At 33.8% G+C, this 23,387-nt stretch overlaps 4 protein-coding genes across 4 annotated transcripts; all 4 read left to right on the plus strand.

The window, feature by feature from the left end:
* The first annotated feature begins 406 nt into the window (after positions 1-406).
* Positions 407-4,203, plus strand: LOC135133595 (uncharacterized). The gene is made up of 4 exons (XM_064062046.1): positions 407-541; positions 589-1,908; positions 2,697-2,798; positions 2,851-4,203. Exons 1-4 carry the CDS (start codon positions 493-495, stop codon positions 4,188-4,190), a joined length of 2,811 nt encoding a protein of 936 aa, XP_063918116.1. The 5' UTR covers positions 407-492; the 3' UTR covers positions 4,191-4,203.
* A 5,473-nt stretch (positions 4,204-9,676) lies between these two features.
* Positions 9,677-11,388, plus strand: LOC135137149 (facilitated trehalose transporter Tret1-like). The gene is made up of 3 exons (XM_064066736.1): positions 9,677-9,709; positions 9,807-9,931; positions 9,978-11,388. The coding sequence occupies exons 2-3, from the start codon at positions 9,883-9,885 to the stop codon at positions 11,291-11,293; spliced, it is 1,365 nt and encodes a 454-aa protein (XP_063922806.1). The 5' UTR covers positions 9,677-9,709; positions 9,807-9,882; the 3' UTR covers positions 11,294-11,388.
* A 316-nt stretch (positions 11,389-11,704) lies between these two features.
* On the plus strand, positions 11,705-13,516 carry LOC135134046 (facilitated trehalose transporter Tret1-like). The gene is made up of 2 exons (XM_064062635.1): positions 11,705-12,083; positions 12,140-13,516. The coding sequence occupies exons 1-2, from the start codon at positions 12,041-12,043 to the stop codon at positions 13,477-13,479; spliced, it is 1,383 nt and encodes a 460-aa protein (XP_063918705.1). The 5' UTR covers positions 11,705-12,040; the 3' UTR covers positions 13,480-13,516.
* Positions 13,517-19,491: 5,975 nt separating this feature from the next.
* LOC135134055 (facilitated trehalose transporter Tret1-like) lies at positions 19,492-20,982 on the plus strand. Its single transcript, XM_064062647.1, has 2 exons — positions 19,492-19,573; positions 19,627-20,982. Exons 1-2 carry the CDS (start codon positions 19,531-19,533, stop codon positions 20,958-20,960), a joined length of 1,377 nt encoding a protein of 458 aa, XP_063918717.1. The 5' UTR covers positions 19,492-19,530; the 3' UTR covers positions 20,961-20,982.
* Positions 20,983-23,387: the final 2,405 nt, after the last annotated feature.

Raw genomic sequence — 23,387 nt, forward strand, 5'->3', positions numbered from 1 at the left:
TTTAGGCGAAGTAAAATTTGTATTAGGTTGTCCAACTATAATATACTTAAACAATGATACGAGTAACCAAAATCGAAGAGTGGTATTTGAATGATGTATTGTGTATTGTCTATCTTTAAATCCACCGATGGTGATGCGGTTTTTATTTGCTTTTTCCGCTGTAGTCACTAATCTGATTTCTAATCTTTATATCTTCTGTGTTGTTGTTCTTTTTTCTTTTGGTACATTTTTCCGTCTGTTGTGAGGTTTTCCTTTCTATTCCTTTCATGTTTAACCTTGTTCCTTACAACAATGGAGGGGTCACCAACTTGACTTCGTAGAAATCATACGATCATTCCATTATAGCAATTTTCTGTCTATAACAGATCTATTTTCAATGTAATCATTTATCGAATATAACAACTGATAAAATTCGTGCCATTTTTAAAACGTAGTTATATCTTCCACAACATATAAAAGTATGTTCGTGAAAGTAACTTAAATTTGTTGAAAATGCCTTTGTTCCAAGGAAGTAAATATTCATATTTCGTCATCTTTGCAGGTAATTTATTCAGTTTAATCATGCATAATAAACATAATTAATTGCAGCCGATATCAGTGCCTTCATCACTGGTACTTCCATAGCGTGGTCGTCCCCAGTGCTGCCAATCTTGGAAGGTGACGACATAAGCAAAATCCCCGTCAACCGTCAAATCACCAGTGATGAAAACTCATGGATCGCCTCCTTAGCTGCAATGGGCGGAATTTTCGGCCCCTTCCTCTTCGGCTACTTAGTCCAACAAGTTGGAAGAAAAATAACCGTGGCTGTGATCGCGCTCCCCTTTCTTATAGCCTACCTCATAGCGGCTTTTGCTGAAATCGTCCCCTTGTATTACGTCTCCCGGATTTTAATGGGAGCGGGAGTCGGAGGCATGTTTTGCATTCTCCCTATCTACGTAGTGGAGACGGTGGAGGACGTCAATCGAGGGTTACTACAAGCAACGACAACCAGTAGCATCATGTTGGGTTTGCTTTTCTCGTACTGCGTCGGACCATACGTTTCCATCATGGTCTTCAACCTAATTCTAGCGGCGATTTGTGTCCTCTACGTTCCCGTTTTTTGGCTAGTGGCCACAGAAACCCCATACTACTTGGTGTCTGTAAATAAAGAAAACGAAGCGTTTGAGGCTCTTCGCTACCTTCGACGCAAACCAGACGAAGACATCCAAGCGGAATTAGACGCGATTAAGTTACATTTAGAGCGCTTACAACCAGGCTCGTACTTAGATATATTTAAAACGAAAGGAACCATCAAAGCGTTTCTGTATAGTGTAGCTTTAACAACATTCCAGCAGTTTTCAGGCGTTACGGTCATTTTGTACTACGCTCAGAACATTTTTGACGCCACTGGAAGCAACATTCCTCCAGAAGTGTGCTCGATTATTGTAGGCTCAGCTCAGTTTGTCGTTTCTGTAATTTCGCCCCCTTTCTTAGATAAAGTCGGGCGAAAAATTTTGCTCCTGATTGCCGTGACTGGAGCCATAGTTGCTGAAATTCTTCTCGGGGTTTATTTTTATTTGCAGCAGAACGGTGACGACGTTTCGAACTTAGGGTGGCTGCCTGTGTTAGCGTTAGTGATGTTTATTGCTTTTTATAATTTTGGAATGGGGTCGATCCCTTGGGCGTTCATGGGTGAGGCTTTACCGTTGAATATTATTTCAAATGCGGCCGTAAGTGCTACCAGTTTTTACTGGTTTACGGGTTTTTTCCTAACTAAGTACTTTGGGGCTTTGTCGGATGGGATTGGTATGGCGGGGTCGTTCTGGTTGTTTGCCGGGTTTTGTGTTTTGTTTGATTTGTTTGTTTTCTTTTTTATGTTTGAGACGAAAGGGAAGAGTTTGGCTGAAATACAAGCTATACTAAATAAGTAATTTTAACACTCTGTTATGAATATACATATTTTAATAAAACATCTATTATCTATTATCAAACCCACAGACGCGTGATTAATTTTTAATTACATCTGTCCAAAATAGAACCAAGGTAGTTCGTTTAACGTGCATAAACTGAAAATGGTGATAAGATTGTCGATATCTTATCGGCAGAAGCAAAACCTCAGACGAAATTGTAGGGAGTAAGATCATCAAACAACTGAAAATCTTGTTGCTTCTGATACAACACCGAGGACGAAATTCTTCGAAGGAAGAAAATATTCGTTCATTGCCGTGGCAGCAGGTAGATACGAAAAATGTACTTCAAACTTCAATTTTTAAATTTGTTGAAAAAATGTTGTCTGCCTAAAATTTGAGTATTTTGTTGCGAAGTGAATACAGATTTTACTTACTTTTTTAGTTTTTTTTGCAAAAGATTTTCATGTATAAACAAACACTGTTAAACACAGAATGAGCTGTTGTTTCGCGGGTTCCCTAGAGACAACATAAATCAAATCAATTATGTGATGAATCAGTGATCCCACAACAATCAAACAAGTGTACGATAATTATGACGAGCCAATGTATGAAGGCCAGATGGCCTTGCATGGACATCCACTATCACATACATTGCGAACATGAAACTTATCACAAGTGAATAATATTAACATTAGTGAAAAACAATGAAATACCTACGATTGTAACGCCGCAATTTGGGCCTAAATGTTAACAAGAATCAAGATAGATAAAACTATTCTCATATCAGCTAGATGATTCGATAATATTGTTTAACGCATCCAGAAACTTTCAGTACTTTTGCAAGTGTTCACCGGAAAAGAGACAAAATGTTGAAAATTTTAAGCTACACTGTGCTAACAGTGTTAACAGGTAAGTCCCAACTTTTCCAATTTTGGTGTTTTCTTAACTAACCCATGTATAGTGGACTTGTTAGCGACTTCGGGTGACATAACAATGACTTGGACTTCTCCCATGCTCCCCAAACTCTACTCCAACGATTCAGACGAAAACCCCTTCGACCAACCCATCACAGCAGACGAAGATTCATGGATCGGATCATTAATAAACATCGGTGCTATGATAGGACCCTTTCCCTACGGATTCATCTCTGAAAAGTTCGGCCGAAGAATTGCACTTCTTTGCATCGCGATTCCCCACATCATCTCCTATTTAACTCTTGCTTTCTCCAGAACCGTGTACTTGTACTACTTTGCAAGACTTCTGGGTGGGCTTGCCGTGGGTGGGGGTTACACCCTCCTCCCGACTTACGTTGCTGAAGTTTCTGAAGATAACAATCGAGGGATGTTGTCTGCAACCCTAAATTGTTTCTGGACTTTTGGAAACTTCCTGCCGTACGTCGTCGGTCCCTACACTTCAGCGTTGTGGATGAACGTCATTTTAGCCTGCGTACCGACAAGTTTCTTCATATCGTTTTTCCTAATAGCACCAGAATCTCCCTATTATTTGATAGCGAAAAATAAAATGGACCGTGCTGAACAATCTCTGATGAAGTTAAGATCGAAGGATAAAAAAGGAGTGGAGGTGGAAATAAAACAAATACAAGCAGAGCTTGCAGAAAACGAAGACGCAGTTTCCTTCTTAGAGTTCTTTAAGTCTAAGGTGTACATGAAGGGTTTATACATTTCGGTAGTGCTACTAGTGGTTCAACAACTTTCTGGAATCAACGCAGTGTTATTTTACACTCAGGAGATCTTCGATGCAGCTGGTGCCAGTGACATTGCTCCAGAAATATCTTCCATCATCGTCGGTCTAGTTATCTTCTTGTCAAGCTTTGGAACACCATTTGTGGCCGACAGAGCGGGGCGACGCATACTCATGCTGATATCGCTAATGGGAGTGACCATTGCCCATTTGGGTTTCGGCATTTATTTCTATCTCCAAGACAGGACTAGTGTGGACGTCAGTTCTATTTCCTGGTTACCACTATTAAGTTTCCTAGCTTATATTGTGACGTTTAATACCGGTCTGGGACCTCTACCATGGACAATCTCGTCCGAACTATTTCCCACTAACGTCAAATCGTATTCAGCATCCATAGTTTCGTGTTCGTGTTGGACCACGTCTTTTTTCGTCACGAAATTCTTCAACGATCTGCAGACTGGTCTAGGAAGTGGAGAAACGTTCTGGTTGTTTAGTGGCTGCTGTTTTGCTGGTTGGTTGTTTACTTTTGTTTTTGTACCAGAAACGAAGGGAAAGAGTTTTCAAGAAATTCAAGACATCTTGGAACGGAGGCGGTTTTAAAATCATGTATTTGTTGCGAATAAACGTTCTATAAAAATGTGTTGTTTTTGTGTCGAGATTAAGTGGTTGCATTTTGTAAATCACATCACGTTTTAAGCCACTGATGCGCCGAATTTTGATTATGGATCACTTAAAGTGTTATCTGTCAAATATTTCAAGATAAAATTTAACAATGATGTTAATGTGTTTTAATTACGGTCGATTAAATATAAATTGAATCGTTTCATCAATATATACGATTATGGCACAATTAGTGTAGTCAACTGTGGTTATGACTAGTCCGCATATACTTCTTAACATAAAAGTAATTTTGAATTTGTAATTTTAAATGTGCAAGCAATTAGCATGACAACGGAGTAACTTGCGTACGAAAAACTTAAAGGTATATGTTCAAAAATGTATTAGAATTTATTTTGGTTCTTTTGGACACCTAGAACTCAATGAACATATAGTTTGGGTTTTCTTCTATATTTTAATGGTTGAAGCTTTTTTGACACGTTTTTGAACTTACTGCTAAGATTAGAATTTGCGACAGAAATCATTGCCCTTGTCAAAAAATTGGGCTTTACAAAAGCGGATTCTGATTACTTTATCGGACTCACTTAGATGTTAACAACTCTACCAAATAGATGCAGTTTTACAACGCTTACTTAAAATTTAAAGTGCCATATAAATCGTTAAGTATTATTACATCCATAAAATGTATGGAATATGGATGCTTTCAAGGAAATGGGTACACATGGGTACATTAACTAATCCGCTTTTTATACTGCTGAAGGTGCTGAAATATTTTGACTGTAGAAAACAAGTTAAAAATTACCTCAAATGGAACAGGATTTGGCGTATTGTGGATTGCCTAACAAGAATAAACTTGGTGCATTTGTATTAATCTATTAATCGAATATTTACAACAGCCCCGTAGCTAGAAAACTTATTGGGGGGGGGGGGGGCAAGTTTGTCGACAGAGGGGGCTTCATGTAAATATTTAATAATACACTCAAATAACTACTTTATTTTTTCTGAGTTTTTATATTTGAAAGAACATTAAAATAATCGGAAACGTCGATTACGCAAAATTTTCGTAAAAACCTGTCGAAGTCCAAAAAATTAGTACGGTACTTGGTTAAAATGCTGGTTAAAACAAAGAATGTAGATTCACAAACAGCTGTACTGCATCCAAAAATTTGTGTAGTGGCCATATAGGTAACATCCAATTTGTTTGAGTTTATTTTTTTGCATGTTTAGTACATATTTAAAAATCCGACTTCGAAACCAAATATTTCGAAACTTTTGTTACGGAACCATGAACTCGTCATTTTTTTTTAAACTCGTCGAGATGTGTATTTCAGAATTTTTTGTCAACTTTAACAAAAGCTCAATTTTTGGAAACCCATATAAAATTTTTGACTTTTCCCAAGCATTTTCGAAAATTACCAAAAGAGATTCCTTTGTTCATGTCGATTTCCAGAAATCGTTTTGGATTCAATTTTTTTGAAAATTCTTACATTTTTTGCATAATCGACGGAAGAAATATAGCAATTTTTGAGAACCTGTATCAAATTTTTGACTTTTTTCAAGCACGTTCGAAATTACCAAAAGGGATTCCTTTATTGATTTCGATCTCCAGATGTTGTTTTTGGTTGTTTTTTCGAAAATTCGTACAATTTTTCCATAATCGCCAAAAGAAATATGGTAATTTTTGAGAAATTTTGAAAATTCGAGGTCGAAACCGAGTATTTCGAAAATTTTGATCCGGAACCATGAACCTGTCATGTTTTTTTAAGCTCGTCCAAATCTGTATTTCAGAATTTTTTGTCAACTTTTACGAAAGTTCAATTTTTGAAAACCCATATAAAATTTTTGGCTTTTTCCAAGCATTTTCGAAAATTACCAAAAGAGATTCCTTTGTTCATGTCGATTTCCAGAAATCGTTTTGGATTCAATTTTTTTGAAAATTCTTACATTTTTTCCAGAATCGACGGGAGAAATATGGCAATTTTTGAGAACTTGTGTCAAATTTTTGACTTTTTTTCAAGCACGTTCGAGATTACCAAAAGGGATTCCTTTATTGATTTCGATTTCCAGATGTCGTTTTTGGTTGTTTTTTCGAAAATGCGTACAATTTTTCCACAATCGCCAAAAGAAATATGGTAATTTTTGAGAAATTTTGAAAATTCGAGCTCGAAACCGAGTATTTCGAAAATTTTGATCCGGAACCATGAACCTGTCATGTTTTTTTAAGCTCGTCCAAATCTATATTTCAGAATTTTTTGTCAACTTTTACGAAAGTTCAATTTTTGAAAACCCATATAAAATTTTTGACTTTTCCCAAGCATTTTCAAAAATTATCAAAAGAGACTCCTTTGTTCATCTCGATTTCCGAAAATCGTTTTGGATTCAATTTTTTTGAAAATTCTTACAATTTTTCCAGAATCGACGGGAGAAATATGGCAATTTTTGAGAACTTGTGTCAAATTTTTGACTTTTTTTCAGGCACGTTCGAGATTACCAAAAGGGATTCCTTTATTGATTTCGATTTCCAGATGTTGTTTTTGGTTGTTTTTTCGAAAATGCGTACAATTTTTCCACAATCGCCAAAAGAAATATGGTAATTTTTGAGAAATTTTGAAAATTCGAGGTCGAAACCGAGTATTTCGAAAATTTTGATCCGGAACCATGAACCTGTCATGTTTTTTTAAGCTCGTCCAAATCTATATTTCAGAATTTTTTGTCACCTTTAACGAAAGTTCAATTTTTGAAAACCCATATAAAATTTTTGACTTTTCCCAAGCATTTTCAAAAATTATCAAAAGAGACTCCTTTGTTCATCTCGATTTCCGAAAATCGTTTTGGATTCAATTTTTTTGAAAATTCTTACAATTTTTCCAGAATCGACGGGAGAAATATGGCAATTTTTGAGAACTTGTGTCAAATTTTTGACTTTTTTTCAAGCACGTTCGAGATTACCAAAAGGGATTCCTTTATTGATTTCGATTTCCAGATGTTGTTTTTGGTTGTTTTTTCGAAAATGCGTACAATTTTTCCACAATCGCCAAAAGAAATATGGTAATTTTTGAGAAATTTTGAAAATTCGAGGTCGAAACCGAGTATTTCGAAAATTTTGATCCGGAACCATGAACCTGTCATGTTTTTTTAAGCTCGTCCAAATCTGTATTTCAGAATTTTTGTCAACTTTACGAAAGTTCAATTTTTGAAAACCCATATAAAATTTTTGACTTTTCCCAGGCATTTTCAAAAATTACCGAAAGGGATTCCTTTATCGATTTCGATCTCCAGATGTTGTTTTTGGTTTTATTTGGTTGAAAAGTCGTAAAATTTTTCAGCAATCGCCAAATGAAATGTAATTTTTGAACTTTGAAACCGAATGTTTCGAAAATCTTGATCTGGGACCATCTAGACCTTGTGTTTTTTGATTGAGCTCGTCGAGATAAACATTTCAGATTTTTTTGTGGATTTTTAGTCAACTTCAACAAAAGCTAAATTTTTGAAAATCCATAAAATGTTTTTGACTTTTCCCAACCGTTTTCGAAAATTAGCAAAAGGGATCTCTTTATCGATTTCGATCTCCAAATGTTGTTTTTGGTTTTATTTTCTCGAAAATTTGTACAATTTTTCCAAAGCCGCCAAAAGAAATGTAATTTTTGAGAAATTTTGAAATGTCGACTTTGAAACCGAATTTTTCGAAAATCTTGGTCTGGGACCATCAAGACCTTATGTTTTTGGATTAAGCTCATCGAGATCTACATCTCGGAATTTTTTGTTGATTTTTTGTTAATTTCAACAAAAGCTCAATTTTTGAAAATCCATATACATTTTTTGACTTTTCCCAAGCATCTTCGAAAATTAGCAAAAGGGATCTCTTTATTGATTTCGATCTACAGATGTTATTTTTGGTTTTATTTTTTTGATATTTCGTCGAATTTTTCCACAATCGCATAAAGAAATAACTTTTTTTTAAGTCACTTTTGAGATTTTTTAGAAATTTTAGGTAGAAACCCAATATTTCGTAAATTTTGCTCCGGGAGCATGAACATGTTTTTCGATTAAGCTCATCGAGATCTATATTTCAGAATTTTTTGTCAACTCTAACAAAAGCTCAATTTTTGAAAACTAAATAAATTTTGACTTTTCTTAAGCATTTCCAAAAATTACCAAAAGTCATTCTTTTATTTATTTCAATCTTCAGATGTTGTTTTTGGTTTTATTTGATCGAAAATTTGTAAAATTTTTCTAGAATCGTCAAAAGAAATAGGAGTATAATTTTTGAGAAATTTTAAAAAGTCGACTTGGAAACCGAATAGCAGCAAGACCTTATGTTTTTTGACTAAACTCGTCGAGATCTACATCTCAGAATTTTTTGTAGAGTTTTAGCCAATTTCAACAAAAGCTCAATTTTTGAAAATCTATAAAAAAAATTTGACTTTTCCCACGCATTTTCGAAAACTAGCAGAAGGGATCTTTTTATTGATTTCGATCTCCAAATGTTTTTTTTTTTGGTTTTATTTTTTCGAAAATTCGTACAATTTTTCCAGAGCCGCCAAAAGAAATGTAATTTTTGAGAAATTTTGAAATGTCGACTTTGGAACCGAATTTTTGAAAAATCTTGGTCTGGGACCATCAAGACCTTATGTTTTTTGATTAAGCTCATCGAGATCTACATCTCAGAATTTTTTGTCGATTTTTTGTCCATTTCAATAAAAGCTCAATTTTTAGAAAATCCATATAATATTTTTGACTTTTCTCAAGTACATAGTAGGCTATGGAATAAAATGTGACATGTTCATTTTTTTATAGGGTGATATTGCCAAATAATATACCCTGTAAGAAAATAAAGTTGGGGCGGGTGGGGCCAGTTAATATGCTTCGGCAATCGGCATTATATTGAAATTTTATTACTACCTTAATTTGAAATTTATAATGTATAAGTCTTCCAGGGGGGGCAACCACAACTGCTAGGGGGGGCTCAGCCCCCTCTTGACCCCCCGTAGCTACGGGGCTGATTTACAAAGTTGCTTCTTTGTTTTGTAATCATTTCGATAATTTCAGATACTTTAGACGTATTTTGGGGGCTTGTTGGATGAGACTGGTATGGCAAGGTCCTTCGGGTTGTTCGCAGGGTTTTGCGTTTTGTTTCAGACGAAAGCGAAGAGTTTGACTGAAATACAAGCCATTCTAAATAACCAATTTTAACACTTTGTTTGTTTTCATTAAGTGAAGTCTAAAGCATTTCAAATTCAAATGTGCAGTTACGTATTATTTCTTATGAATATACAACAGTTTGGTGTTATAAATTTCAAATGTACAAACGTCAGTTTCAAATAAATTTGGAACAGTTTACCCATAAAACATCCTTAAGTACATATAAATCACTGTTATCTATTATCAAATCCAAACCTACAACTTAAAAACACACACATGCTATAACTAATCCAGTACAACGTCCAACACCACAGACGCCTGATTAGTTTTTATTTACATCTGTCCAAAACAGAACCAAGGCAAGTTGGTTTAACTTAATCACGTGAATAAATTTAAAATGATGATAAGATTGTCGATATCTTATCACCAGAAACACAACCCGAGATGAAATTGCAGAGATTAAGATCGTCAAACAACGAATTTCTTGTTGCATCTATCACATCACCATGTACCAAAATCCCATACATTCAGGATGAAATTTTTCGAAGGAGGAAAATATTCCTACATTGCAGTGGCAGCAGGTAGATATAAAAAATGTATTTCAAACTTTTATTTTTATCGTTTTAGCCGACCTTTTGTCGTTCATTGTCGGTACTGCTTCGGCCTGGTCATCACCCGTCATCCCAAAACTCCAAGCACTTTCTGATAACCCTCTAGGAAGACAAATCAGTCAGGATGAAGCATCGTGGATTGGGTCACTTTTATCGATGGGTGGAATTGTCAGTCCGTTGATTTGGGCTTATCTGGTACAAAAAGTAGGCAGAAAGATTTCTGGAATAGTCGTAGTCATACCGTTTCTTGTGGCATACTTAACCTCGGCATTTGCCGAAACCATAGAGCTCTACTATTTTGGTCGAGTCCTGATGGGAATAGGAATTGGGGGTATGTTTTGCGTTTTGCCTATCTACGTGGTGGAAGTAGCCGAAGATGTAAACCGAGGGTTATTAGCTGCCTCTACAGGGTGTTTTCTAGTAGCAGGGATGCTTTTCTCATATAGTATAGGCCCTTTCGTTTCTATAATGGCATTCAACTTGATTCTCACAGGCGTCGTCCTTGTTTATATTCCAGCGTTTTGGTTCTTCTCGCCCGAAACTCCCTACTATCTGGTTAGAGAAAACCAAGACCAGAAAGCACTAAAATCGCTTCGATATCTCCGTCGCCGACCACTCGCAGATCTGGAAGAAGAACTAACCCAAATTAAGAAATATCTAGCTTCAATGACCGAAGGTACTTTCTTGGGTATCTTTCAAACCAAAGCCAGTATTAAAGCGTTCATTTACAGCGTCGCTTTAACCACATTTCAGCAATTTTCAGGCATCAACGTTATCTTCTCTTACATGCAAAACATTTTCGATTTGACAGGGAGTGACATCGCCCCCGAAATCTGTTCAATTATTGTCGCCTCAGTTCAGTTGGTTTCGTCATTCATGTCTCCACTACTCAGTGATAAAGCCGGCAGAAGAACTTTGCTTCTCGTGAGTATTACAGGAGCCACGATTTGTGAAGTCGTCTTAGGTGTGTATTTTTATTTGCAAGATAATGACGACGACGTGTCAGGAATTGGTTGGCTGCCGGTGGTTTCTTTGGTAGTGTTCATGATGTTTTACAATTTTGGAATGGGATCTCTCCCTTGGGCTATCATGCCTGAAATTTTACCATCGAACGTCATTTCTAAAGCTTCGTTGATTGTGACTTGTATTTACTGGTTCGTAGGGTGGATTTTGACGCAGTATTTCGCGGAGTTGATGGAAGCCGTGGGCGGTGCTGGATCTTTCTGGTTGTTCTCTGGGTTTTGCGTTTTGTTCGATTTGTTTGTGTTTTTCTTCATTTTTGAAACCAAGGGCAAGAGTTTACAAGAAATTCAGCAAATATTGAGTAGGTGATTTATGTTTTTAATAACCGAAGTGATTGTATTTTTTTAATTTTGTATATACATATTGTGTAGGACTGATTTTAATAAAATTAGTGTAGATATGGATTGTTTATTGTTTTGTGTTTGATAATAATCTTACGTCACTTGTTGCAACCTTTACAACTAGAATTGACTCAATTCGTCTACTTTTTGGAATCTGATGAGACACTCTGAGTAGACCACAAAGTCGATGTCTAGATTCTTTGACTTTGGGTTGCAAAATTTTACTTACTTAATTTTCCGCATACGATTTACATGTATGTATAAACAAACACTTGAGTGACTATAAATTGATTTCATTTTTTGATCAATGAGATAAGTAAATAAAACATACAATGAGCTGTTGTTTCACGGTTTCCCTGGAGACAACACAAATCAAATCAATTATGTGATATATCAGTGATCCCACAACAATCACACACTGTACAGTAGCTATGACAGGCAAATATATGAAGGCCAGGTGGCCTCTCGGGGACAACCACAATCTATGAAAATATATACATTGCGAACACTAAACTTATCACAAGTGAATAATGTTAACATTAGCGAAAAACAATGAAATACCTTCGATTGTGACGGTGCAATTTAGGCCTGAAAGTTAACAAAAATCAAGATAGATAAAAACTATTCAAGTATCAGCTAGATGAACCGATAAAGTGGTTGAACGCATTCAGCAATTTTCAGTAGTTTTGTATGTGTTCACCCGAAAAGAGAGAAAATGTTGAAAATTTTAAGCTACACGGTTCTAACCGTTCTAACAGGTAGGTTCCAACTTCTCCAATTTTGTTGTTTTCTTAACAAAATAACCGATTTATAGTCGACCTGTTGGCGACCTCGGGCGACATAACAATGACTTGGACTTCTCCCATGCTCCCCAAACTCTACTCCAACGATTCAGACGAAAACCCCTTCGACCAACCCATCACAGCAGACGAAGATTCATGGATCGGATCTTTAATAAACATCGGTGCTATGATAGGACCTCTTCCTTACGGATTCATCTCCGAAAAGTTCGGCCGCAAAATTGGACTTCTTTGCATCGCAATTCCGCACATCATCTCCTATTTAACTCTTGCTTTCTCCAGAACCGTGGGCTTGTACTACTTTGCAAGACTTCTGGGTGGGCTTGCCGTGGGTGGGGGTTACACCCTCCTCCCGACTTACGTTGCTGAGGTTTCTGAAGACAAACATCGAGGGATGATGTCCGCCACCCTGAATTGTTTCTGGACTTTTGGTACCTTGTTGCCGTACGTCATCGGACCATACACTTCAGCGTTGTGGTTGAACGTCATCTTAGCCTGCGTACCCACAAGTTTCTTCATACTGTTTTTCTTCATCGGACCCGAATCCCCCTACTATCTGATCGCAAAAAATAAAATGGACCTTGCTGAACAATCTCTGATGAAGTTAAGATCGCAGGATCAAAAAGGAGTGGAGACGGAAATGAAACAAATACAAGCAGAGCTTGCAGAAAACACTGACGCAGTTTCCATTTTGAAGTTCTTCAAGAATAGGATCTACATGAAGGGGTTATTCATTTCGGTACTCCTACTCGTAATTCAACAACTTTCTGGTATCAACGCTGTGTTATTCTACACTCAGGAGATCTTCATTGCAGCTGGTGCCAGCGACATAGCTCCAGAAATATCTTCCATCATCGTCGGTCTGGTTATTTTCTTCTCAAGCTTTGGAACACCCTTTGTGGCCGACAGGGCAGGCAGACGCATACTCATGCTAATATCGCTAATGGGAGTGACCATTTCCCATTTAGCTTTCGGCGTTTATTTTTATCTCAAAGACAGGACCAGCGAGGACGTCAGTTCTATCTCTTGGTTGCCACTATTAAGTTTCCTGGCTTATATTGTTACGTTTAATGTTGGACTGGGAGCTCTACCGTGGACAATCTCGTCAGAACTCTTTCCCACTAACGTCAAGTCGTATTCAGCTGCCATAGTTTCGTTTTCGTGTTGGACCACGTCCTTTTTTGTCACGAAATTCTTCAACGATCTGCAGGTTGGTCTAGGGAGTGGAGAAACGTTCTGGTTGTTTAGTGGCTGCTGTTTTGCTGGTTGGTTATTCACTTTTATTTTTGTCCCAGAAACGAAGGGAAAGAGTTTTCAAGAAATTCAGGAGATTTTGGAACGGAGGCGGTTTTAAAATCATGTATTTGTTGCGAATAAACGTTCTATAAAAATGTGTTGTTTTGTGTCGAGGTTAAGTAGTTGCATTTTATAAATCACATCACGTTTTAAGTCACTGATGCGCGAACTTTGCTTTAAAATGTTATCTGTCAGGTATTTCAAGATAAAAAAATTAACAATGATGTTAATGTGTTCTAATTACGTTCTATTATATATAAATTGAATCGTATTATCATTGAAGTAACTATTGCATGAACATACAAAAATGTATTAAATATTATCATGTAACTATAATTTTGCATGCTTTGACAGATAGATACCACAATTGCCCAACTAAATTTTATTATCATCCGGGATATGCATTATTATCAAAAATATTGATTCATTGTTATTTTGAATGATTTATTTAGATTTCATAAAAAGACAATTTGGGTTTATTACCATGTTTTAATATTGGCCTTGTCAAAATTTAGACAACTGAGCTTTACAAAAAAAAAACCTTGATTCAAGACATTTTCCAAGTTGAAATGTAGCTTACCTAAACACCTTAATAATAATTATTACCACTTCTACCAAACTGATGCAGTTTTACACCACTTACTTAAATTTTAGTACCTTATAAATCACCAAGTTTTATTGCACCGATAAAAGTATGAGAAATGGTAGTTATTGAATGTGGAGGTGGCAGTGATTACCCAAACTGAAAACAATGGTCTAAATGTGACTGTATGGGTGCTTGTCATTTTTGTAAAACTACAGCAGTGTATATAGGTAAAGAGTAGAACTGCAAAAACACTGTTTGAATTTTTGTTTCCACTTATTTTACTTATTTACTTATAGTACGTCAAGAAAGTGTGTACACGTAAGTACTTTAATAAATTCGCTTTTTATATTGTTGCAGGTGCTTAAATACTTGTAAAAGGGGATAAAAATTGCCAGAAATGGAATAACTGGATTTTGTATATTGTGGGTTGCCTAACAACCATAACTTCATTCATTTGTATTAATTTGGTAATCGAATGTTTACCAAATTACTTTTACTTTTTTGCTGATTTGTAATCATTTTGGTAATTTCCGATACTTTCGTTCGAAACCGTAGGAAGAGCGTGAAATTTTCGATTATTTAAAAACCATAAACATTTTTTGTAATGGGTGTGAATGTAATGACATTTTTTAACCGGAATGTACTTTTAATCACTATAATTTTGATAATGACCGGTTTCGCTTTGTTTGAAAGCACCATCAGAGTATTTGTCAATGAAACTTTAACGGATATTCGGTTAGAAATCCGCTTTTTGTACTGTTGAAGGCAGTGGCGTAGCTAACTTCCACTGCGCCCCCCCGCAGTTTATTGTAAGCGCCCCCATACACCAGATTTAAAAAGTAATATAAAATTAATATGAAATTACTGGTTTACCAGTAGTGGCACCGAATAACACAGATTTACAAATGATAATAATTTATACACATAATAATTTTTAAAAATTGTTAATTGATTATACTGGCTTCATTCGACGTTGTCAAGAGTTCATAAATTCGCGTATGACACTGTCGAGATCTAATTTTTGGGATCGATCACACTCAATGCTAAGTTGGTTAATCGTGTTTGACTTATCGTGCTTCCCAAATATGATTTAATTAATTTTAATTTAGAAAAAGATCTTTTTTTTTTTATAACACATTTATCATTTTCTTTCATCTCAATGTTAAGTTGTTGCCATCTTGGTAAACTCTCACTGAAATAGACGTATATAGCATTTATTAAATCATAAAATACGGAAATTCTTGGTACATTCTTAACAGAATCATTAAGGACTAAATTGAGGTTATGTGTAGCGGTGAACATATTCGGCGTAATGATGTTGTTTCAAGTTCTTCATTTTTTTTTTATACCATTTTCACGATTTTTTAATTTTCATTTTCTGGATTTTATATCACAATTTTTCATTTATTCAATTTTTCACATTGTCAATTCCTCCATTTTCTAATTTTCAATATTTAGATTTTACAATAATTTTCGTGTTTTCGACCGCAATTTTTCGATCTTTAAGTTTCTCAACTTTTAATCTTTCGATTTTTGAATTTTCCGTTTCTTCAATTTCTCAAGTTTTTAGATTTCTCGAAGCTTTCATTTTATACTTTTGCGTTTTTCAATTTTACAATTTTTTTATTTTATAACTTTTCCATTTTGTTTATTCGGAAAGTAGAAAATTCGAAAAATTGAAAAATCGGAAAATTAAAAAATTGGAAAAAATTGAAAAAACAAAAAATTGCAAAATCGATAAAACGGAAAATCGAATGGAATTTGTTATTACGATTTTTTAACTTCGATTTTTTAAATTTTTTAATCTGTATTTCAATTTTTCGATTTTTGGAATTTTCTGTTTCTCATATCTAGGTTTATCGATTTTTTTGAGTTTTTCGATTTTTCCGTTTATCTTTTTTTTAAGTAAATATTTCAATTTTGAATTTTCCGTTTTCGGCCTATTTCGATTTCTCGATCTTTTGAAGTCTCAAGTTTTCGATTTCAATTTCTTAGTTTTTCGATTTTCAAAATTTTCGATTTTTCTAGTATATATTTTAAATTTTCCATTTTTCCATTTTTGGAATTTTAGATTTCTCATATCTCAATTTTCCAATTTTAAAAATTTTTCGATTTCTTGATTTTTATGTTTTCGCTATCTCAATTTTAAACATCGCAATTTTGGAAATTTCTATATTGTTCAGATTTTCGATATTTTCATTTTCCTGATTTTGTAATTTTCATTTTCTTGATTTTATATCACAATTTTTCATTTTTCCATTACCTTTATTTTTTCAGCGTTTCTTTGGATTTAATAATTTTTTGTTTATTCAATTTTTTACATTTTCAATTTTTAATTTTTTAAGTTCTTGATTTCCAATTTTTTTATTTTTCGAAGCTTTCATTTTGTACTTTTTCAGTTTTACAATTTTTCTATTTTGTTTATACGAAAAGTTAAAAACACGAAAAAATGAAAAATTGAAACAATGAAAAACTAAAAACCGAGAAACTTAAAAATAAAAAAAAAATGAATCGAAGAATGGGAAAGAAGAAAAACCATTCGAATTGAAAAATTGGAAAATCCAAAAACGAAAATCTGAAAAAGTGAACAACTTTAAAAATTATAATTATTAGGAGTGTTACATAATTAAAATGAAAACTAGAACTGCAAATGAAAAATTAAAAAAACGGAAAATTGAAAGCCGAAAATTGAAAAAATAAAGAAAATTAAAAACCCACACGAAAAATTGCAAATCGAAAAATTGACGAAATTAAAAACTGAAAACTCGTGAAATTTGCAAACTCTAAAATTTGAAACATCTAAAAGTTGGAAAATCAAAAACTGAAAAATCGAGAAATCGAAGATTTTCAAAACTGAAAAGTCGAAAGATTGAGAAATCGGAATTTTGGAAAATCGAAAAACGGAGGAATTCAAACTGAAAAAAGATCGAGAATTCAAGATGTCGAAAAATCTAAATATCTAAAATTTAAAAAATAGAAAAATTACAATAACGAAAAATTTAACATTAAAAAAAACACAAAATTAAAAAATCGAAAAATCGAGAAATTGAGAAATGGAAAAATGAAAATTTAGAAAAACCAAAGATTGAAAAGCATAAAAAAAATTTAAATCGGGAAATCAAAACGTAAAAAAAATAAAATCGAAAAATTGAAAAATTTTAAATTTAAAAATTCGAAAACTTGAAAAACCGAAAGACTGAAGAAATGAAAAACTAAAAAATCGACAAATTGAAAAATCTCAAAACTGAAAAGTCGAAAAATTGAAAAGCCCAAAAATCGATTTCCGGTAAGTCGAAAAATCAAAATTTAAAAAGTTGAAAAATGAAAATATCAACAAACTGAAAAATATAGACATTCTCAAAATTGAAATGTTGAAAAATTGAGAAATCGAAAACTTGAAAAATCCAGAAATCGAAAAAAGAACGAAAAGCAAAAGCATTTTAAAATCGAAAAAACGAAAAATCGAGATGTGAGAAATCGAAAATTCCAAAATCCAAAAATTGGAATACACGTTAAAAAGGTTAAAATCGGGAGATCGGAGCATAACAAAACATAAAATTGAAAAATGGAGAATTTAAAAAATCTAAAATCTTGAAGAAATAAAAAATTGAAAAATGGAAAAGCCAAGAAATCGAAATTAAAAAATTGAGACATCAAAAGATCCGAGAAATGGAGAAATCGAAAAACCGGAAAATTTAAAACTGAAATACATATTTAAACTTAAAAAAAAACGATAAATCAAAATATTCAAAATTCGAAAAATCAGAAATTTTAAAAATCGAAACATCGAGAAACCGAAATACCAAAAAAGTGAAAAATTTTAAATTAAAAAATTGGAGATATTGAAAAATCCCAAAATTGGAACAATGAAAACTTGAGAAATCGAAAAACTGAAAAATCGATAAATTGGAAAGAGGAAAAATCGAAAAATCAAAGAACTGATTAATAGAGAAATTGAGAAATGTAAAAATATATTTTTTTTAAATTGCAAAAATTGTAAAACTGAAATATCTAAAAATTAAGTAAACTAAAAATCGAGAAATCAAGAAATCGAAAAATTGTAATTCAATTTTGTTTTATTTTTCCACAAAAATTTCGATGTCGAAGATAAAAATTCAACACGGATTCATAAATCATAGGTACACTTACTTTTTTTTTATTTTATATAACATTTATTTGACAAAATTGTAGAACTGAAGAAACGAAAAATATAAACATTGAAAAACTAGAAATCGGGAAAAAATTAATGAATCAAAGAACAAATTAAATCGAAAAATGTTCAAAGATCGAAAAATTAAAAAATTCCAAAAACGAAAAATTGAAAAAGTGAACAACTCTAATAAAAATTATAATTATTATTACATATCTAAAATGAAAACAAAAAAAATTGAAAAATCCAAAAACTGAAAAATTTCAAATTGAGAAAAAGAAAAAATATAAAAACTCGTTCCTCGCGCGTTAAAATATCTCGATTATTAATCACCTTTATTAACAACTTGTTCGTTAAATAGCTATTAATTTACCTGATCTCATTTTCAATTCCAATGAAAACCTCTTCTTTAAAAATTGCACATTTTAATAAAAAATTTATCGGTTACGTTACGTTCTGCGCCCCTTTTGACTCTGCGCCCCCCCGCATTGCGGGGTCTGCGGGGGTGCTATTTACGCCACTGGTTGAAGGTGCTCAAAAATATTAGAGAAGGGAATAATTATTACCCCAGTTGCCAATAAATGCAATAACTGGTGTATTGTGGGTTGCCTAGAGAAACGGGGGCCGTAAACTAGCTACACATATTTATTAATCGGATGTTTAAGATATCTTTAATATATTTTTTTGATTGCAATCATTTTGGCAATTTCCGATATTTTATTTCGAGAAAGTAGCAAGAGTAATAAATTCGGTAATTTAAAAGTACGAGATAAATAAAATAATAATATTGCACAAAGTTGCTCAAGCGAACACAATTACGTCATTCAAACATTTATAAGTAGAAGATCATTAAAATATTTTTATTAAGATTATAGTACTTTTGATTCCACCTTTTACTATAAAATCAAGATTGAAAATAAAATAGAAGCAGTAAAAACTAAATTGGGTTTTTGCAGTAGTTTGACTCGAGCTTGTAGATCGAAATTTGGACACTTCACTTCCTTTTTCTTTTAGAAGATGCTCATGAACAAAGTGAAACCGGTCATCATCTAAGTGTAAAAAATAAACCGGTTCTTGTTGTCGCGTTTGTAAAAAATAATTGTTGATCGTTGTAGGTACCCTCACGAAATAGAGTCCCCCAATGATGAAGATTTGATTGGTTATATTTATACTTTAAGCTCGATTGTGAACCAACCCAAATTAGAACAGATACTTTTAATACTGCACAATCACGTCTACTGCTAATCTACCCAACGAAAAACTAAACAATTCCTGAGCCACTCATGATCGCTAAGCGGCACCAAGATAAATTAGACCGAACGGACCGAAGTTCCTCCAGTACCGATGCAACTGGTAAACCGACACAACATAGAATGTTCCAGTTATTCAGCTACACACTTCTGACAGTTTTAACTGGTAAGAACTCTTAATCTTTCTTCTAACTCTGGCTAATACTTGGTATTCTGCAGTCGACCTTTTGGCAACTTCTGGCGACATTACTATAACATGGACTTCTCCGATTATACCTAAATTGTATTCGAACGACTCTGACGAAAACCCGTTCGGTCGGTCCATCACGGAAGACGAGGAATCATGGATTGGCTCCTTAATCAACATAGGGGCTATGTTGGGGCCGTTCCCTTACGGCTTCATAGCGGAGAAGTATGGACGAAAATTCGGTCTACTGAGTACCGCTATCCCTTTTATTATATCGTTTGTGACTCTGGCTTTCGCTAATTCGATCTACTTGTACTACTTTGCACGACTTCTTGCTGGAATCGCGATTGGTGGTGGCTACACGCTACTACCTATGTATGTAGCGGAAGTGGCTGAAGACTCCAATCGCGGTACTTTGTCAGTAACCCTCAACATTTTTTGGACTTTTGGAAACTTAATTCCGTACGTGATTGGCCCCTACACACCCATTCTGGCCTTCAATATCGTCCTAGCCGCTATACCTGCAGCGTTTTTCGTACTGTTTCTCTTAATGGGTCCCGAATCTCCCTACTACTTAATTAGTGTTAACAAAATGGAGCAAGCTCAAGAATCTCTCATGAAACTAAGATCCAACAACAAAAAGGCGGTTGAAAACGAAATGAGCTACATCAAGTCCGAACTCCAAGAGAACAAAGACAACACCAGCATCATCGACTTTTTCAAATCCAGAATCTACATGAAGGGTTTAGTCATTTCGTTCGTTTTAATACTAACCCAACAACTCAGCGGGATCAACGCCATTTTGTTCTACACTGAAGAAATCTTCCAAGATGCCGGAGCCAATGGGCTATCGCCCGAAGTGTCTTCGATTATCATAGGTTTAGTTGTGTTTTTGTCAAGTTTTGGTACACCGTTTTTGGTGGACCGGCTTGGGCGAAAACTTTTGCTTTTAGTGTCGTTGCTGGGGGTGTCTTTGGCACATGTTACTTTCGGGGTTTATTTTTACTTTAAAGCGTCTCCAAATTATGACGCTACTCCAATATCGTTTCTACCTATTGTGAGTTTAATTACTTTTATTATAATGTACAACATCGGGCTGGGACCAATACCATGGACCGTTTCCTCTGAGTTATTTCCAACCAGCGTGAAACCGTATGCTGCTGCTCTGGTGGCATGGGCTTGTTGGACGACGTCGTTCCTTGTCACGAAATTCTTCAACAATCTCAACGAAAGCGTGGGTGAAGGGGAAACGTTTTGGTTGTTTAGTGGTTTCTGCTTTGCCGGATGGATTTTTACATTGTTTTACGTTCCAGAAACCAAAGGAAAGAGCTTTCAAGATATACAAGATATTTTAAAACAAAAATAAGTTATTTTTAGTGACTAGAGTTAAGTGCTGTGTAAAAATAGGTTTGAATTATTTATTTATCTGATTTTGTTACAATAACATGAAAAAACAATAAATGATAATAATGGTACAGTAATCACTTTTACTCGTCGATCACACTTGACAAAGAATTCTTAAGTCCATTGTGCATTATCTCAAATAGAAATCACCTTATATTGTTGTACCCGATAACTACTTGGAATTTTACAAAAATAAAAGTACATATAACCAGCTGGTACTGGTTAGATCTATTTTAAATTATCTTAGGTATTAATCAGTTCTTGAAACGAAAAATAAAGTGCAAACAACTCTTTTTCGGCATGGACTTAAAGCTTGTTGTCAAATTCTAACCTGAAATTTTGAAAAGAATTTAGAAAATTGGCAACTCATTTTTTTAAATGTTGTTTAAGTTTCTAATAGCAAAGCTACTTTTAAAATTGTTATTAAATCAAATTGCATTGCTTGTAATTCGTACCGCCTCCCACTTCTTCACTAATTTAAGAAAATAGTTATATATAGACCAAGTACATAAAACACAAAGTGGTAGCCGACACTTAACATACTTAAATAAACTGATAAAAAACTAATGACAAATTTTTAAACGCTTAATCACGTCTGACATACATTAATCACATGTTATACTTAGTCAACGTGCATTGACATCAAACTATTTTGTATTCATATTTTTGATAAAAATCAAGTTAGAGTAATGAACGTTAAATAAGACTGTTATATGTTCCCACATTTTTTATCTTAAAAGATTCCCACTTTCCCATCAACCCTCTTCAAGATAATCAAGTATAACGTATGTGCTTTCACCCTTCGGGAGGGTAGAGACCGAGAGTTAGCCGAGCAGGTAAAAATAATTTGGAACGTACAGTTCCTCCAAAAAAATGTTCCTAATGTCTGCGTATAAAATATCTCTCGATTTTGATTTTCTTGGATTTTGTACGTAGCTATAAACATAATAATTATAGCTCGCATTGCCACTCCAAATAAAAGTTTATTTTTATATGTGAAAAAACTGGTAATGAGGTTATGATAATTGACTGGAATTTCTTGTGGAATGTGGTGCAGAGCCGTATTTCCAATTTTCTGATACGCTAGACCGTTTTGTTTAAACTTAATTTATACATTATTTGTGTAATTCCAAGATGCTCCGTAAACAAAGCGGAAATAGTTACTTAAGATAGAGGTGAATAAAGGTCGATTTGATGATTCGCGAGGCGTTTAGCCGAGTGATTAATTGTGCAAGTGGATACGTTTATAATAGTCCATTTTTCAGCACTTTTATGTTAAATACAAAAAAATGGTCTGAAGTTATTATTTTTATTTATTTATTTAGACAGAACTACAGGCAATAAAATAAGTTCAGTTTCTTAGATAAATTATAAAAACAAAAGACTAGGGGTCCCCAAAATTTTTTCAAACTTTTCCAGAAACAAAATACCAATTGAATTATTTTTGTTTTTTTCAAATACAAAGCACAAAAAGCTCCAAAGATCTTTCAAATTCCGAAAAAAAAAGACACAAGGGAATCCTAAAATTCTTCCAAACTCTTTCAAAAATAAAACAACAGAAACCCTCGAGACTCGTTCACATTCTTAAAAAAACATAAGGGGGTGTTAACAGTCTTTCAAACTCTTTAAAAATAAAACAGCAGGGGCGAAATTCTCCAAAGCTCCTTTTAGGGATTATAAGATTCTTTCAGACTTTTTTAAAAACTAAAACAAAGGACTTCAAAGATCTTTTTACTTTAAAAAAAAGACCTAAAACTCTTTCAAACTTTTTGAAAATAAAACACCATGGGGAATCCGAGATATTTTTATATTCTTTTAAAAAAGACACAAGGAGTTCCTTAGACTAATTTAAACTCTTTCAAAAACAAAACAGAAATATCTTTTTACTTTCTATAAAAAAGGCACAAGGATTTCTAAGATTTTTTCAGACTCTTTACAAAACAAGAAACCACGAGTCTCTAAAATTTTTTCAAATTATTTCAAAAACAAAACACAGAAAGCTCTAAAGATCTTTTTACATTTCAATAAAAAAATGATACAAGGGAATCCAAAAATTCTTTCAAACTCTTTTAAAAATAAAACAACAAGGGTGCCTAAGATTTTTGAAAATTATTTCAAAAATAAAACACGAAAAACTCCAAAGTTCTTTTTACATTTCAAAAAAAAAAGACGGTCCTGAGATTCTTTCAGTCTTCCAAAAATAAAACACCAGGAGTCCCCAAATTTTTCTAAAATTATTTCAAAGCCAAAATGCCAAGGACTCCAAAGATCTTCCTACGTACCAAAAAATGACACAAGAGAATCTTTTAAAAATAAACTTCAGGGGGACCTCAAGAATTTTTGCCATTCTTTAAAAAAAAGACATTACATTCTTTCAAACCTTTTAAAA

This window comes from Zophobas morio, unplaced genomic scaffold, assembly GCF_036711695.1.
Source record: "Zophobas morio isolate AGI-343-1 ecotype UQ-CSIRO unplaced genomic scaffold, CSIRO_AGI_Zmor_V1 ptg000004l, whole genome shotgun sequence".
NCBI lineage: Eukaryota > Metazoa > Arthropoda > Insecta > Coleoptera > Tenebrionidae > Zophobas > Zophobas morio.

Coding starts and splice junctions, on each gene's coding strand:
- LOC135133595 (XM_064062046.1), top strand. CDS start 493: ATGCCTTTGTTCCAAGGAAGTAAATATTCATATTTCGTCATCTTTGCA. Junction 542..588: donor ATATTTCGTCATCTTTGCAG/GTAATTTATTCA, acceptor AATTAATTGCAG/CCGATATCAGTGCCTTCATC. Junction 1,909..2,696: donor ACAAGCTATACTAAATAAGT/AATTTTAACACT, acceptor TTCGATAATATT/GTTTAACGCATCCAGAAACT.
- LOC135137149 (XM_064066736.1), top strand. CDS start 9,883: ATGAAATTTTTCGAAGGAGGAAAATATTCCTACATTGCAGTGGCAGCA. Junction 9,932..9,977: donor CTACATTGCAGTGGCAGCAG/GTAGATATAAAA, acceptor TTATCGTTTTAG/CCGACCTTTTGTCGTTCATT.
- LOC135134046 (XM_064062635.1), top strand. CDS start 12,041: ATGTTGAAAATTTTAAGCTACACGGTTCTAACCGTTCTAACAG. Junction 12,084..12,139: donor GGTTCTAACCGTTCTAACAG/GTAGGTTCCAAC, acceptor ACCGATTTATAG/TCGACCTGTTGGCGACCTCG.
- LOC135134055 (XM_064062647.1), top strand. CDS start 19,531: ATGTTCCAGTTATTCAGCTACACACTTCTGACAGTTTTAACTG. Junction 19,574..19,626: donor ACTTCTGACAGTTTTAACTG/GTAAGAACTCTT, acceptor GGTATTCTGCAG/TCGACCTTTTGGCAACTTCT.